General features: G+C 39.3%; 1 protein-coding gene across 43 annotated transcripts in view; it reads left to right on the forward strand.

Annotated features, from left to right (window-relative positions):
- Positions 1–11864, forward strand: part of RIMS1 (regulating synaptic membrane exocytosis 1) — a 321858-nt gene extending 309994 nt beyond the window's left edge. For all 43 annotated transcript variants that reach the window (XM_017826326.1, XM_017826433.1, XM_017826365.1 and 40 more), the window contains 5 exons: positions 529–670; positions 5478–5590; positions 7937–8038; positions 9112–9251; positions 9634–11864. In XM_017826326.1, the coding sequence (XP_017681815.1) occupies positions 529–670; positions 5478–5590; positions 7937–8038; positions 9112–9251; positions 9634–9852 (716 nt within the window). In that variant the 3' untranslated portion in view covers positions 9853–11864. The remainder of the gene's footprint in view (positions 1–528; positions 671–5477; positions 5591–7936; positions 8039–9111; positions 9252–9633) is intronic.
- The last annotated feature ends 6437 nt before the right edge of the window (positions 11865–18301 follow it).

The raw sequence follows: 18301 nt of genomic DNA on the forward strand, positions 1-18301 counted from the left end.
TAAATTCTATAAAGTTCACTGTTTACTTTGAAGATGTTTTGTGGTGAAAAGTAAGATTTTGCCAAGTCAAAGCGCGTTATTATATTTTTGATACTAAGTATTTTAATACTTAACATTTTTCTGTGGAATGCATGAAGGATTTTTTCCATCTTTTTTTTCTGTGAGAGTTGTAACTTCTTTTGCCATCACCCAACCAACTAACAAGGTGTCTAGAAGCACATTACTGAGTATGTGGTTAGCAAACACTATCAGAACTGGGTACATTCCAACTGTGCAAATGTTATTAAAAAGATATCAAGTTTCTAACAGTTTGCCCTAATCAAGATCTTCAGGTTTCAGCTCTTTTAAAGAGAAGCTATTTCCAGTTTGCAACTGGGGAAGAGAGATTGCTTTTTCAATCAGAATAGTCTTTTTATGATATTAAATAGTAATGATTAAGTCAGATCACTGTTAGTGAGGGGAAACTGCAAGGAAACACTTTGCTCTAAGTTGTCATTGTAACTGTCGCTTCTTTTTCTCTGCTTTCAGAGGGTGGCAGCAAGAAGCTAAAGAGCACAATACAGAGAAGCACAGAAACAGGAATGGCAGCAGAGATGAGAAGTCGTATGGTTCGACAGCCAAGTCGGGAATCCACTGACGGCAGCATCAATAGTTATAGCTCTGAGGGCAAGTAAGTGGCATTAAAAATATGAGTAATGTAGGAGAAGTTTCTAATGAGGGAGAAGTTTCTTTCCCAAGTTACTTGGGATGTCCCAAGCTCTAGCTGAAGGGGATGGCTCTGTGTACAGATTCTTCCTCTTGAAATGTTTGAAAAATTGCAATATTTTAGGCACATAACATAAATTTCTTGAAAATTGAAATCAGGAGAGGATTCTTTAAGAATTCTTATTTTCTGGCATCCAGCAAGGCATTTTGTTCATCAAAAGACAACTAAATTCAGACTGCATTATTCAAAGCAAAACATAGGTGTACTTTTCTTTAAGTTATGTTTGGATTACCTCAGAGTTAAACTTCAGACATCATGTGTGAATCCCTGTGATATGAAACTGTTCAGTAATACTATACACAAAGAAAGTTTAGTTTGGAGTTGGTCCAAGTCTCTTATTGAGAATTGTAAATGCAAAGTCCAGCTGCCTCATCAGCTAAGTCAGGCAGACAGCTGTGGGGAATGGGGTAGCTGTTTTCATTCACTGCAAAACAACTCAATATGTAGGAAAGGAGAACAAAGGCAGTTCTGACATGAAAGAGTGCATGAATACTCCAGCCTCCTCACAGTTCTCAGTGGGACTCTACCGTGTGTACCAATGCACAGCAGTCACTAGGGAATTCTTAGAAGATGACTCCCCACAGAAAGGGAAAATGGGGGTAAGCAAATGCACTCTACTTGGAAACAAAATGAGAGATTTGGACTTCTTTGGCTTCGTCTTTTTATATGCTTACTGTGTTACCACTCTTCTGCCCGGAGAAATTGTGTATTGGCTCATCATTGGAAGTATTCACCACCAGGTTGGATGGGGCTTTGAGTCACCTGATCTAGTGAAAGATGTCCTTGAGCATTGCAGAGGCATCAAAACTAGATGATTTTTTAAGGTCCCTTCCAACCCTAACCATCCCGTCATTCTGTGACAATGCTAAGAATTTTAAGAGCCACGTAAGAAAAACAGGCTACATCATGAATAATTCAAAACCAAATCAGATAAGGCTCAAGTGAAGAATAAGGGACCAGTTTTCACCATTATGATTCCTTGATGGGTCATTACTTTTACCCTTTCAACACTCCATCCTGCCGTCCTCCTTCCTCTCTATGCTGGAGTGTCAATCTGTAAGGCATCAGTCTCTCCCCTCGGTAACAAAGGACCCAATAAACTGGACCCTGCTAAGGAGGAGCTGTGGGAACCTGTTTTCCTGATTAGCAGTGGAGGGGAGGGGTGGGAGCCAGCACTAGGGGTGAAGAAATTTTTAGGGGAACAGCTAAATCTTCTGTTCCACCTCCATTGTGTGTAAACAGATTTGTCAAGGCTAGGACAGCCAAGGTCCGGATCTGGAGGTCACAGCAGGCATCTAGAGGACAAAAAGGTAGAGCCTTAAACTGTTGATTTCAGAATCAGCTTCTGAGTAAGGCAGTGAGGCGAGCAAGCCTGGTAAGTAAACGGAGTGCTTGCTTTTTACTGGGACATATTGCAGGCTGGGTGTGCGTAGTGGGACATAGTTTGAAAATTGTCCTTTAGAACTAGGCACATCTTCAAGCTATCATAAGTTGGTAGTCACACTGTCTGCCTTTCATGTCTTGTTTGTCTCCTCAGCACCTGTGCCTGCTCCCCATCTCTTGCTGCACTAGCATCAGCTCTGCCTCTGATAATTCTCCTTACCTCTCAGATCTCTCATGCAATAGCTATCTTCACATCTGACCATGTTTGTCCTGCTTCTTTGATCCATTCTTTTGGCACTCTAATTTTCACTATGTTTTGGTTTGATAGTTACCAGTTCTTCTGGTTGATTCCTGATTCTCAGTATACCTCAGCTTTCTTTCATGACTCCAAACCCACTTTGTACTTGACCTTAGCTTTAAGGATTGTTCTCTCTGAGTTCCACATCTCTATTCCAATCTCTGGCAAGACTAAAGAAACAGTGAGTTCAGTGAAGTGAAAACACCACTGATATCTAACGGTGACTCTGAAGGGAAGCCTGGAAAAATGGGTCAAAGGAGGGAGACAACAAAACTCAGGTGAAAAAGTTAAATATATCTTGCTGAAATGAGAGAAGAGAAACATTCTTTAAACAGCACACAATGCCATAGGCAAAAGGGATGCCAGAGGGCTCTGTTCGATGGGCTGCTGCACTTTGTGGCTTTAAAAACCTATGTGAAGTCTTCTGTTTTTCTGTGATTCTGTGATTTAGCTATGGATCAAATCCTCAGTTGCTTTCAAATTTGTATGAGTTCCATAGAATAATATTAGTTTACAGCAGCTCTGGGTTTAGACCACAGTGAAAGAAGAAAGTTAAATGGTAAGAAAGATGACCAATAAAAGAAGTTTCTACTGTTTAATTACTTCCCCCACGTGCATCACTGGCTTATTTGTAGAACATAACTTCAACACAATCTCAGTGGAGGGGAAACCACACAGCTCTGTTACATAATCAGCGTGCAGGCACTGTCCCAGCTGATCCTAAAATCATCTCCCTCTCTCCCTCCTCTGGGCTTGCTTTTTAACATTAGAAGGGTCAGCTTTAACTTCAGATGTTATGTCTAGTGTGAACATTGAATCAGCTTTTGACAGCACCTTGTATTCAGAATAGTGGGGCTGCTTGCAACATTTTTTTCTCGTTTTGTCTGAAGTTCACTCTTGACATTACTGTAGGGAGATAACGATGACAATTAGGAAGTGCTTAAGTTAAGTTTGCACGGGATTCTTGTCCTTCCTTGTGTGTGTGACCCTGACTTTACTTCTAGGATCGCATAATTTATTGACATTAACATTCCTCATGCTGCATTTCTTAAGACCAATCAGATACGTAGCTCAGCTATCCCTACAGTAGGTACCCCAGGTACTTGCTTGGCCCTTAATTGGAGTTTAATGAACTAGAATTAATATACATTAAGATGAGTGTGTACTTCTCAACCTTCATTATTATATGTATAGCTGGACATGTGGTCTCAAGTGAATATTTTCTATGTTAGTCAACATGTGACAAAATGTGACACATCTTGGGAAAAAAGCCAAAGAAACAAGCAAGAAACTTTTCATAGCAGAAGCAAGAGTGAAAGGATAATGACACTGGGGTGAGAAGCAGATTGTGTCTTGTCAAAAGGGCTGGGCTTGAAGCTGCATCTCAAGGTTAGGCGAATGCTCTGAGTGGTGGGCTGATGGTTGAACTGGAAACCTTGAGATTCTTTTCCTCCTCCATCTAAAGAAAACTTATTTTTTAAAAAAAGACAGATTTTAAAACTAAACGCTTGGAAAAACAGAGTTTTCTAATGAGAAGCACTGTGCCGAGGGAATGGTATGAGGATGTGTCAGGGGAGGTTTAGGTTGGACATTAGGAAAAGGTTCTTCACCCAGAGGGTGATTGGGCACTGGAACAGGCTCCCCAGGGAAATGGTCACAGCACCAAGCCTGACAGAGTTCAAGAAGCATTTGGACAATAATCTTGGGTGCGTGGTGTGACTCTTGGGCACGATCCTGTGCAGGGCCAGGAGTTAGACTTTGATGACTCTTGTGGGTCCCTTCCAACTCAATATATTCTATGATTCTACGATATTTTCTGGCCAATTTTTGTCACAGACAATCTATATGTTTATGCAGGCATAGTAAGAGCAGTTAGTTTTCAAGAGAGAAATGGGCTTTTTCTATGCAACTTATGGGTTTGTAAAGAGTTTTCAGTGTGAATTGAATGGCTGGAGCACATAAGCCTGATGTGAAGAAATCAAAACTTTTCACACTACATGTTTTTATTAGGAAGTTTTTTTATTATTTATTGCAGTCTATTAGGGAATTTCCTTTGAAGGAGAAGCAGATATAGAGTGGTGGATGGCCTGCTGGGTAAGATGTTATCTAGACTTAGTTCAAACTCTGTTCCTTTATTTCTCATAACTGTGATGAGGAAGTCAAAGCTGAGTCTTCCCACCACAGGTCATTCTTTCTCTCCTTCTCTTTTTTTTTGTTTGTTTCTCTTGTTATTGTTTGAAGACTCTGTCTCTAATAAAAATAAAGTGGAGACTCTGGAATGTAAGAAAGTAGCTTGGAAAAGCAGATATCATAGCATCATAGAATAGTTTGAGTTGGAAGGGACCTGTAAAGATCTAGTCCAACCCCTCTGCCCTCAGCAGGCACATCTTCAACTGCACCAGGTTGCTTAAAGCCCCATCTAACCTGGCCTTGAATGTTTCCATATAATCTGTGACTATGTATGTGTTCAATTTGTATCTTGAAAGAGGGGTAGGTACCAACTGTAGATCCAGTTTGTCTACCAGAATATTTTGGCTAGGCAGTGGTATGAGGTTTAACTCTAATCACCACTAGTACTACCTGCCAGTTTACTGCTTCATTAAACAGCTGCAGCAATCAGATTAATTTAGTGTATACATCTGGTTTTCCTGTTAGCTCTAACTGATGCAGGTGGGGTTTGGATCTAAGTCAGTCAAACATTCAAAAATGAAGGACAGGCTATTAAATTTCTTGAAGCTTTTATGTTTTCTCATACAAGGTCACTCACAGTTTATTCACCTGTCAGACTCTTCACTGCTCCTGAAGAACTGCTTAGCAAGACCTGTTTTATGGACTATTTTGTGTCTGTGTGCAGAATTTCACTACACTGCTTTGGAGTCCATGGGAAACAGCTCATTCCTGATGGTGCAGAATTGTGGTTGTCCATCCTGAGCTGCTTGCCTTTTATCAGTAGTACTTTTGAGGTAAATACTGTAGGACAATAGAAATGAATCCTGATCTTATGCTTAACCAGCTTTTATTTTGTTTCAGCTTAATATTTCCTGGAGTACGGCTGGGCGCTGACAGTCAGTTTAGTGATTTCCTCGATGGACTTGGACCTGCACAGTTAGTAGGCCGACAAACACTGGCAACCCCTGCCATGGGTAAGAATAATATGTTCTACTCTGTTAAGGGACTAATAAGACTATTAACTAAGGCACACACTGCCAGACTACTGCACCAAAAAGACTTTTACAAAGTGTCTTCCTTCACTGTAAACATGAAGGTCCTATATATAGTCACTGGTGTTTCTAGCATGCTGGCATCAAAAATGGGGTGAGAAACAGTATTTGCTCCATTTAAGGTGTTGGCTATCTTATTTTCCATTTGAATATAGGGATTTTACTTCCCACTCAAAATTATTTTGGCTTCTCCAAAAGTGACTCTCTGCAAAATTTCAGCTGTCCAGAATTTATATTCGCTTGACACAGGTTATATTGCATGTGACAGAGGGTTTCTGACCAAACTACATTTTTCCAAGTTCATCTAATCCCAGAATGTGAAACTTCTGCCCACATTTGCAATACCTATTTTTCGGTTGCTGGTAAAGCCAGTGTTTGCCATGAGAGACACAAAGTTCTTTTCTACAACTGCTGCCTGGGGCTACCTGTGATCTTCTCTATGTTACAGCCCTGTCTGTAATTTCCTATAGTAGCATTAGCTGTATCTTCTTCATATGAACAGAGTGGGAGTTGTACGAGGAGTGCAACAGTACAGGGCTGTGCAGGTCTGTGTAAGTATCTTCGGAAAGGCTTGGGGTTTTTTGTTGTTGTTGTTTTTTGCTTATATATGAGCAGTTCTTAGACATGCTTTAGGATGCTGAGTGAGGAGTCCTTGATCCACTAGTGTAATGATACTTCTCCTGCTGGAAATTATAAATGGCCAATGCTTCAGTACAACTGTCTTAGGAAAATCAGTTATAGGAAGGGCTACTGAGACACATCTGAAAAAGTGGAGAGAAACAGAAAGAAAAATTGTGGAAGAGAGTTTTTTCTTCCCAACTCATTAGAAGAAGGAAAATTATCCTGAGAATGCTCTGAGTACCCTCTAAGGCAAGACTTGCTGTGTAAATCCAAATGACTGCTACTAAAGCATTAATAATCACCAGATTTATTAAATTAATATTTTTATTCTTATTTTGAAAGAAAATATATTTGTGAGATTGTCTGCCCAATAAATATCTAAGTGGCTTTATTGGTATGAATGTAAGGGTCTAGATTTCTTCCGTCTCTTTATTTTAATCTTGTTGTTTGACTAAAGATTTTTCTGCAGATAACTTGAGTAATACATTTATTTTAAATTCTTAGAACTACTTTATTTACTAAAGGCTCAAGTTTTGCCTGTCCCAAAAACACTTCATGCTTTTTAACAATCTTCAGAATACCTTCTCTGTGGTATCCTTTCACAAGTGACAATTTGGAAATGTTTGTATTATTGCTCCCCCTTCTGGTTCCCTGACGCATGTTTTGTTTTGGATGTGTGATACAGAGATGTGCTCTTAAAAAAGGCTTGTTGGAATTTTCCTCACCTATTTTTAGTGTAACACAGAGCTATGTTTATTCAAGCAAAGTTTGATTGATAAAAAAATTTTCCCTGCTGCTCTGTCATGCTTCACATACCAAGCTATAAATACTACTTTAATATGCTGTTAGAGAAACGTGAAAATCTCATGCCCAGTTAATTTCAAAATGCTGTTTCTCTAAATCCAGACCCCAATTTCTATAGTTTGAGACTATCTGTTCGTGAATTTGTTTTTTTAGACAATCACAGTTTACATGTCAAATCTATACATACTCATGTGTTTCGTGAATGTAGTTTGTTTATTTGCCCAAGTGTCACACAGCTACCCGTGTCATACTGTTCATTTTTTATTCTAAGTGGCCTGTTAGACTTCTACCCAGCTGATTCCATGATATATGAAGCCACAGAGATATAATGCCTTGAGCATCAGCTCATAGTTGACTTCCCTTGTATTTTGTTGATCTAGATCAGAACATGCTTGGTCTCAGACTAAGCAGTTTACATTTTTTTCTGCAGGAAATGTCATTTGTCAAAACTCAGGCAGGAAAATGTTTGACTATTTAGAAACAAAAGCAGTTTATTTTTTTAACATGCTGCAATATTTTATTCGTACCAAAAATGGGTGTGTGGAATATTGATAAAAACAGGAGCATTATCACCCTTATGCTTGTTGCAGACTTTTGAAGGAAAAACACCTATTTTGGTCCGGTAAAAACTGTACACCAAGAGAGGGCACCCTGCTCCCTAATTATATATCATTTAGTCCTTGGTTAAGGATGGAGAAATTAAAGGAATCAGGGGGAGAGGCAACAAGCACAATAAGGCAGAAGAATAATATCAAGCTAGTCTTTCTGTTTCTCACTCTTATACCCTATTTCCTGAGCTGTACTGCTTCTCTAAAATGTGTACTTCCTTCTTCTCCCTCTCAGGTGACATCCAGATTGGAATGGTAGATAAAAAAGGCCAGTTAGAAGTAGAAGTCATTAGAGCCCGTGGCCTCACACAAAAACCTGGCTCCAAATCTACCCCAGGTATGGAAAAAGATAGACAATATGTGAACAGAAAACAACAATATGAAATACAGTAACGAACTGGGGATTGGAGATTTTTTGAGCTCCTTGTTGGCTGTTGCTATATTTGCATTTATCTGGTTTGCTTTTCAACAAGGAGTGTGTGCATGGATATATCCTTTCTAGCAGTGTACCACCTCACATCTGCCAGTTGCATGTCACCTTTCAAGGAATGACTTTCAGCAACTCAACATCTGTTCTGGCAGGAACATTTGCAGAAATATTTCTGTGTATCTTAGGCAAGTCATATATCTAAGAGGGACTTTGTCAATATAGATGACATCCTTTGTGTTTGTTCTCCATGAAAAGAGATGAAAAATGGATGAAAGTGCTTTGAACAAACAAATTAACAAACTCACATGCCAGGGTCTTCTGTACACAACTGTGCTTCAAGAAGACAGCAGCTTGTGCTAGTGCTAGTGTCAATAATTTGTATAATGAATGAGATTGAATATTGTATCATTTTATAAGGACATTTGTTGAAGTTCAAGTTATTTATAGAAATCTCTATTAGAGGAGATTTAGAATCAATACCACAAAGACTGCTTACTGTAACAACTGTAACAGTTGTTTTAGATAACATTTAGCCAAAGTGGTACTTTGCAACTTCTTTAGGAGCTGAAGATGAACTAGAAATTAATGTCTGTGTTATTGGAGTGGTGTAGTTTTAAATATTTCTTTTGTTTTGAACTGTCTCTGACCCCTAAACATAATAGAGACTCCAGAATAGCTGTCAGTGATGGTTAATTCCTGGAAAAATAAAGCATTTTTAAAATTACAGACATGAAGTGTAATTGTTGTTAGTAACATCTTACATCATTATATTCCAAGTTTATAAAAATTAAATTGATTTCTTATGGGCCATGTAATTTATTTTACAAATATAATTGTATTCAGATTATACAATTATGAAGATACGGTGAAGATAACGTTTGTCATTTTCTTTCCACTCAGTTTCCTTTTAAGGCATTTGTCTTGCATCTCAGATGTGCACTGTAAGTCCAAATATAACATTCATAATGTTCTGTTTGCAGCTCCATATGTCAAAGTGTATTTACTGGAAAATGGAGCATGTATAGCTAAGAAGAAGACGAGAATTGCAAGGAAGACCCTTGATCCTTTGTACCAACAGACACTGGTTTTTGAAGAAAGTCCACAGGGTAAAGTCCTTCAGGTCAGTTGCTTCTTAATCCCATTTTAGGCTGTCATTTGGAGAAGCACTTGCATGTTTACTTAAATTTAACCAGTATGCGTAAACCCATTCCAACTCATAAGCATTTAATTTTATAACTATCAGCAAACACATCCTTGTGGCTTGTGGTTTCAGGCTTGCAAAATGTCTGAGATGTGAGACATTTCTCTTTTGTTGCCTCTCACTCCCGTCCTGCCATAAGGTTTTCCCACAAAAGGGAAGCAATCATTCACACTTGAGAGTAACATTTTCCTTATCCTACACATAACAGGAGTGCACATGTATAAGCACAGGTATAAGTACATAATCCCATATAAACATGGATTTGGGAACAATGTTGAACCTTAATTTTATGTTCTTCCAGGTAATAGTCTGGGGAGACTATGGCCGAATGGACCACAAATGCTTCATGGGAGTTGCCCAGATCCTTCTGGAGGAACTAGATCTGTCCAGTGTGGTAATAGGCTGGTATAAATTATTTCCACCTTCATCGCTAGTGGATCCAACATTGACTCCCCTGACACGCAGGGCTTCCCAGTCATCTCTGGAAAGTTCAACTGGGCCTCCCTGCATTAGATCGTAGTAGCAGGTGCTGTCTAATAAAAACATCACCCAGGATAACAATTGGAACCAGATATTCACATAGTCAAAAAACACTGTTGGAGAGAGACAATCACTTCTGTTTTCACTTGTAGTAGTTATCCAAATGTATGTCTGTTTGTTAAGAGATAGCTTAAATTGACAGAACAAAGGTATATCACATGTGGCTAATCTCTTAGCGGCTATCACTGATGCTTATAATGATAAAAAAAAAAAAAAAGAAAAAAGGAAAAAAAGAAAAAGGGGAGGGACTTTTAGATTTGATCTAAGTCAAAGGTGACCCAAACTGGAAGCTCTCACTCTGTTAACAATGTTGCATTTTTCACATTTTGACAGAGCCCTCAAGCAGTGTTACCTTCCTGGTGTTTCAACAGTTTTTCTGTACTTCACTTCCACCAGTTTTTTGCCATATGATTCTGCTAGTTTCATAGAAGTCCTCACACTGCTAACAGAGACCCTTCCTTTCTTTTTCTAAACCAAACAAAAAAGGGCTGAAGCATATCTCTGTAAGCATCGTTAAAATGTTCAACAGCCACAGTTACAATTCCAGCGAGTTCAAATCGTTTCTCAGTTCTGGTACTTACAAGTCTCTCACATGGGAACCCAGAACAAATGACCAATCTTAGTTATCTTCCTAAAAATAAATAATCATCACAGTGCCACTTTTTCTTTGTAAAAAGCAGATATGTTTGCATTATATATATAATAACTTTTATGTTTATGATGTTTTGCATGGAAGAATTTTGAAGAATTCTGCAACTACTGCTGGGGACTGGTATAAAGCAGCTTTAGTCTTAATTTTGACATTGAATATGTTACTGGTAATGCAATTTTCCTCCTAGAAATGGAGAGGAAATACTTACGTTTCTGTGTATAAATGTATATTTGACTTCCCAAAATGTTGACCAGGAATGAATTGAGCATATGACACTTTCAGCTGTACCCGGGCTTCTCTGATGTGTGTCGCTTCAGACGCACCTGTCTGCCCTGGATAGAGCATGGTATGAGTTGTTCAATGTTTCGCTGGAAATTCCAGTTGAAATATTCTGCACTTACTAATGTTTTTATCAAATTTTAGTTTACATTTCTTTGAGATTGATGCAAGCACAAGGCTTGATTTTTTAACGCAAGATATCTTACTTTTTGGAGAAAAAAAAAGAAAAGTCAAATTTCAATTTGCTTTTTATTCATTTGAGTTCTTCTTGGCCTTGAAATCCCTTGTGATATTCTGTATATGTGCGAAGAACTGCAGATTCCTGCAGGTGCATTGATATGTTTCCCCTCCTTTACAGGCCATTCAATTTTGTGATCACAAAAATAGAGCAGCATGACTTGGAACTGTTCAAAGCTGCATGCACGTTTTGTAAAAAGAGATGACAAAGGTTATTTAATAATGTATGTTAGTTCCACATAGGCCAGCTTGTATGTTGCATGTACTTGTACAGTTTGCTCGTAATTACTATACTGAAGTAACCAAGAAATCTAAGCCATCCATTTTTCTTATAGACATTTTGCAGGTTTTAGCCAGGCTAGATATGTGGGTCTGGTGCTAAATGTCTATAGATGGACTTTATTTTTTACCCTATGGAAAACGTGATGTAGTACGGACCAAATTCCTTCTAATAACTATTTTGGTGTAGATTCCTACTGTGGGGCTGTAACACATGTAGAAACTGTGTACACACTAGGTTTTAATTCATAGACATACTGCCTGCACCAAGTGAACTATTTATTATTACTCAACACATGGGAATTATTCTGCCCATCTTTCCATAGGGCATAAATTGGTTACTGCTCGACCTGCTGAGCAGGAAGAACTCAAGCGTTGGTGCACTACTACTAGATCCTGCTCTGTCTTAGTGGCCAAACACCAACTAGTTATAATTCAATAGTATCTTTCTATTTTGACCACTTGTCTTAACACTCCCCTGTGCTTTTAAATGAACTTCCAACTCATGTTATGTAAACATGTTTAATAAAATTTCCTTTTCATGTCCAGTGTAGTAGTTGTGCTCTCTGTATGTTCTAGGGTTCATCTGTGATTCTGCTTGCTGCAGGACTGTGTGAAATGTGTAAGGAACAGTAAAATGATAAGTAATTTCTATGGTTCTTTTGATTGCTGTAATAGTATATGTTGAAATCTGGGGCCAAAAACTGAGGCCTGGTGAAAGTCATGTTTGGTTGGCTTCCTTTTCCCTGAGAAAGGAGCCAAATTGTGCTCTCGTTACTTGAAGCAGGCAAATTGAAGTAAACAAAAATTTATCTGAATTACCATCTGGTGAAATCAAATCAGTTTGTTGTAGAGGAGCGATGCTGTGACTGCTTGCAGTAGGCCAGGAGGGCAATATGTGTTAGAGCCAGACACCAGCTCTCTGTTTGCTGTGTGTAGAGCCTTTGAGATGTGAGAACAGCTACTGATCTTTGGCACTTTTTAAAATACGCCCTATGTTGTTACGGACAATGCTGTATAGACATTTACCTGAGAGCAGAATTTGGCACTAAATTTTACTAGAGAAGCAAAGGTTATGTACTTTGGTTGATTTTTAGTTTTCCATGTCCCACAGATACCTGATCACAATTTAAAAATAACATAAAGACAGTATTGTCTCAATTTGAACACTTTTGTTTATTACTTTATTTAACTGAATACATGGTTAAGCTACTGAAAAAATGACTAATTAAACATGGTAAATCTCAACAAAAGTCATGTTATTCTGTGTGGTGAGAGTGATTTGCTTAAAAACAGAATTTGTTACACTGTTGCAAAAAGCCCTCAATTTCATGAATCTCATGGCTTTGAATATTGTATCCAACACTAGGATATCTTTCCATTTCTGATCCTGAGAAATAAATAAAGTCCAGAATTTCTGATCTCCCCCTAGAGCACAGAAAATATGGCAGCAAAAGAACACACTGAACTATTTCATTTATGGTCTTTCTGATGAACAGGGATCATATATGCCAAGACTTCAGGAATGAAGTAGTAGACTGTACTAGGTCAGATAAGTTGTGTGCTGGACTCCTTTCCCAGGGACTGTTGCCTTTTAAAAACTCATTGCTGAATGTTGGGATTATAATACACAAATAAATCAGCTTTAGTTCCCTCTTGGTTTCCTTTGAGAATGCAGTGCTGCCTTATATATTTGTCATACACAGGGGAAAAGCAAAGATTGTTAAACTCATAATCCCTGTCATATAATCAGTTATTTTCTTCCTGATGAGTAAATATTCTAAATTTTATATTGAAATGCAAATTTATGTCCCTATTTCTGGCTAGAGAAAAGGGTTTGGCCTTGACCTTTGTGTTCGAGAGGCATCAGAACTGCTGAGAGTGGTTTAGCCAAGCCAGAGCTTCTTGATCTCATGTCTTTGTAATTCAAAGAGAAATGACATGCACTTTCATAGCCTGATTGCACAAACAAATGATGGTCTCAAAAGTCAGATTCAGCCCAGATATGATATGGTATACACAGAAGACAAGTTCAGAGTGGACCTTCAGTGGCTGTTCTGTGTACTCCAAGGTTTTACTTATAGCCTGTTACTTGTCCTCTATGAAGCTGGCCGTTTGCTGTTCCTGTGTCGTTATTGTACTGTCCATAGGCCATTTAATTCTAGAAAAAAGGATTATGGGACTTGTAATCTTCTTTTGCCTTAAATGAAGAAAGTCATGGCAGTCTTGCTTTAAAGCCCCAAATGTTCACTCCATGTTACCCTACTATAGTTCTGCAAAAATAGCAGAAAGCAATCTGCAAGAAAGCAGACTGTTGTTAAAGTATATGATTTCTCACATCAGGTAATGAGTATTCTGGCCATCTTGAATGCTAAAAACTATCAAGAACTCCATTTCCAGCCTGTCCACTTCTCTCTAGGGGAAAAAGAAAATGCATAGGTCATGTATGAATTGTCTCAGTGTCTGCAGGGATGACCATATGTGCTGGTAGTTAAACACCACGGTTATGAAAGAGGTTGTGTGTGGCAGGCATGTCACATAGATCAAATGTTCTTCCGAGTTCTGTTGTCCAAATTCCTCTTCCCTGAGGTGCTGGAGACAGGGGAGGAAGCTGCCTTCACTTCTTCTTGAGTCTAAGTGATGATAACAATTCAGCTACACAGGCTGGTCTAATGAAATGCTCCTTGGTTAGGTAGGTACTTTATAGTTGTTGGTATGATTCGAATCCGTAGTTGTGCATTGGAACATAAAACCTTAGACATTCCGTCATCGAGTCAAAGCGTCTTAATGCTCAACACTAGTAGGAACTGAGAGAAAGGGTAAAAAGTTTTCGGAATCTGTAGACGACAGTGATCAATACGGAAATTCAAATAAGGCAAATACAGTTGTATTTATGCCTCTGCTATTATGAGAAAGGCATCCTCTAGAGCAGAGTCTTCTGGAGGTTTTGGCTGCTGGCTGGTAAAAGTGAGACACCTAAAGGTTTCACAGAATCTCATAGATGATCCCTGGAAAAATTGCCTTCAAAAGGTGATTGTGGAGGTCAATAAACTGAGCGATCCCAGTGGAGGCGAGAAACTGGAATGCTTTATTGGACTTACAAGTTGATATTTAAAAGGTTTAGGGTCTACGTATTCAACAGGGGATTTACATATTCATCGGGGGGTTGGCCTATTACAAATTGGGGGTTTTACAGAGATGAGGTAAAGGGGAAAACCCAAGTTTACAAATTTTGGAGTCTTAACACTTACACTATGACATGACATGACATGACATGACATAGGGGAAAACCCACTTTATCTTAGGGGAATTACATGGAGGGAACAGGTAGCACGAAAGGAGAGATAAAACACAATAGGTCTTCTGCAGATGCTTGATAACATCAGGGTATGGTCTCTCTGGCTTAGGCAGGGCACTCCACACTGGTGATGTCCCATTTGCTTCTTAAACTGAGGTTTTTTCCCCAGCTCTTGTAGCCCACGCCCTTTTGCTGAGACCAATCAAATTCCTTTCTGCAGATATATGAATTTGGGATCCAACAGGTGATAAGCAGCAGCTCATTATTTTAATGCTCACTGGACAGCTCAGAATGTTTTATTCTGATCACTTTTAACATGTCTACAGTTTCAGATCCCTGCTAAAATGCTGTTATAACTTGGTAGTGGCTCACTTGGTAAAGCATGGAGTCTGTAATGAAAGGCTGTGTGATATCACCACTTGTGTGGATTTTCATTATGTCTGAAATAATTAATTTCAGCGAAGATTGAGTCTTTTTTCACATTTCCATCTTATTTATGTCAGTGGAATATATACTTCTGTGTGACTTTGAGAATCTAGGTATTGGTCTCTGCAGTCATGATTTTGTGATTAGTTAAATGGGGGTAGGTGCAATTCCCCATTTCAGAGACATTGCAGAGATACAGAAAGAGCAGAACATAAATGTAGAAACAGCAGTTGTGAGTTCCTTAGAGACTTAAATGACATAATAATATCCCATCTTCTTTCCTCTCCTGTCTCCCAAAGTCTTTTTTACACTGACAAGTATTAGGAAGTAATATCTTCTGTACTAAACCTTGTCACTGTGTTTGAACTACAGCCAAAAAAAACTTCTAATCTACACACTTAAGCTGGGAAATGCTATTTTCTTCTGTGTATACCAACTCCTATAGGAAGAATCTTTCATAGACATGTCTCATGTTCCAGTCTCCTACTCTTCAGGAAGTATAGCAGCACTTATCACCTCTGCTTTTCCAGTAACCCTGCTTTGTCTTTAGACCCTGTTGTCAGGTCTGACTTGCTTAGGCTGCTTCAGGACAGCAGGTCTCTGCAGAGGCAAGCTGCTCATGTCCGTGCTAGAGCACTAAGTATAGAAGACAGAATGATCATATTTAGAACAAGCTCATACAAATGCCAGTAAGACAATCCTAGATGCTTTAAGAAATCTTGTCATGCAATTTAAACCAAAAGTTAAGATTTGCAAATCCAACAAATATTGTAAAATAGAAATTAAATGTTACAGAATATACTAAAAAAAAAATCTGTTTGATAATTGTATTTGCATACTGCAGAAGGAGCATCCACACACAAGGCAGATATGGCAATATTTCACTAGCATGTAAGAACAAAAAAGATCAAATATTATTTTCAGTAATTCAGAGGGTGAGAGATAGCTCAGAAGAAAATGTTTTCTAAATATCTAGTTACTGAATGAAGTCTGTTAGAAGCCAAATCCAGCAGCAGCATTATACTTGGGCTGCTGTTTGCTAAAGCTGCAGCAAAAGGAACTAAGAGAGGCCCCACAAACTTCATCCTCTGGTTTTTGGAATGGATGCGTTTCTCACAGAGTGACAGGGACTAAAGTGAGAAACCTCTGAGTGTGTAGGAATGACAAAGCAACACAAAAGAACATAATGGCAATTACGATAAAAAATAAATGCTTAAACAATATGTAGAACACTGTATTAGAATTGTGAAGGTCTTAGAGTGCAGCTCTTCCTGGACCAGGTAAAGAACACAAGTCTGGACTTGGAACGAGTCCCCAGATGTCCCTCCAACTACAGGTTAGAAGAACTGGATGTCTGTTAGCAGCCAGTGCTACAGAGGCAGCTTTTTCTAATGGAGAAGTTTTTATGTACAGCTTGACCATGCTTTTTTCTTCATACATGATCTGACATATTCAGTGTGAACTTCACTTTAAGGGGATGTAAAGGGTATATTTAATCTCAAAAATCTATGTTGTGTGAGAGATCTTGATAAAGCCTTGATAAAGCTTTGCCTAAGACGGTAGAGAAGTCAGGCGCTCTGTGATGGGTAAACCAGGAAACCAGAAGCAGGTCCCCATGGAGAGCAGGACAAGAGCTCTCCGGAGGAAGGAGGGGAAAGAAATGGCACCTCTGTTCAGCTGAGGGGACAAAAAAGGGAGACCCAGAGAAAACCTTGTGGCATAATTGCTTGGAACCTGTCTTCTTGACTGAAATCTCCAAAAAGAAGAGCAGCCAATTAGAGAGTTTGCCTCACAGATGGCAGTCCATGTCTTCCTGAAGGGTCAAAGGATTTGAACCAACTTCATTACTTCAGTATTGGAAACAGCAGGGCTTGACAAAAAGGTATGATTCACTGTGTTCCTTTCTGACACTCTAGGAGTTAACCAGGACAGAAAACTAAGTTGATGGCATAAAATAATCTTTGAGTTGTTTTGTGTCTAGTCTCAAAAGGCATATAAAGGTTCTAATTGCTGGGAATAAGTAGTATCAACAAGCTTCTCACAGGCAGTTTAAGAGTGGCTTGTTGACCTCTTTTGCTTCTTTTTACCTGGTAGGAAAAAGGCCCTGAGATTTGTGAGACAGTTGAAGTACAGTATCTGCTCTCCTAGAAAATGTAAGAAATGCTGACTCCCTCCTCTTGTCCTTTTCCTGGTCAGTGCTCCTACAAACTGTGAAGCAAAGTTTAGTGTAGTTTGGTGCCTGGACTCAGCTCTGTTTTGCTCCAGTGCTGCCAGATCCCCCAGCCTGTTGGTAGAAAAGAACAGCATTCCTAAACCATTCATATTAAAATACAAATAACCCAACCCTCAGGCCTTTTTCATTCATAAAAAGACAGAGGAAAGAAACCCATTGGATTTTCTTTTGTTGGAGAGCTTGAAACAGAATTAAATTACAGAATTAAATTACAGCTGTACCAGAGATCACTGCTGTGCTATCTATATAATCCTTCAGCTCTGCTATATGCACAGGCTTTTTTTAGATTTCTGTTATGTCATTCAAATATTCCTTAAAATAAACCCCAAAATGTAAAGGAGGAGGAGATGTCACAACAGTGGTGAGACATTCTTCAGGGCTTAACCTTCTTTTCCCTTTTTCCTTTTGCTGGGTATATCCCCCCCAGCCCCAGCATTCATGGTAGTCTTGTTCTTCCATCACTGTACATGACACTACCTCAGAGCTGTATCCGTTGTCTCCAGAGAGTACCTGGATTTGATGACATTTACATTTCTTCAGAGACGGAGAGTGAGTGGAGGAAAGCAGAGGATTGTTGAATACCTCACCTCTATGCGGCTGCTCTTCAGTTTGTATGTGTCCGGTCTTGCGGCTGGTTTAAGACTACTGTTTTCCCCCTTCACATATCTCATGCACTTTTTTTACATTTCTTTATTGGGGTGAGCGGGACACCCCGCGGGAGGGCGGAAGGCCGCCGGTGCCGCACGGGGCCACTGCCCTGCCCGCCGCTCCCCCTGCGGCCGCCGGAGGGCGCCGCAGCACCGCGGGCAGCGCGGCCTGGGCGGGGCGGGCCCGCTCCCTCCGCGATTCCCGCCCCGGCGGGGGTGATGCCGTCAGCTGTACCGGGCACTTTTATATGAGAGACGAAAGGAAAAAAGAGAAAGAGAAAGAAAAGAAAGAAAAAGAAAGAAAGAAAGAAAGAAAGAAAGAAAGAAAGAAAGAAAGAAAGAAAGAAAGAAAGAAAGAAAGAAAGAAAGAAAGAAAGA

Source organism: Lepidothrix coronata, unplaced genomic scaffold (assembly GCF_001604755.1).
Source record: "Lepidothrix coronata isolate B3197 unplaced genomic scaffold, Lepidothrix_coronata-1.0 Scaffold4, whole genome shotgun sequence".
NCBI lineage: Eukaryota > Metazoa > Chordata > Aves > Passeriformes > Pipridae > Lepidothrix > Lepidothrix coronata.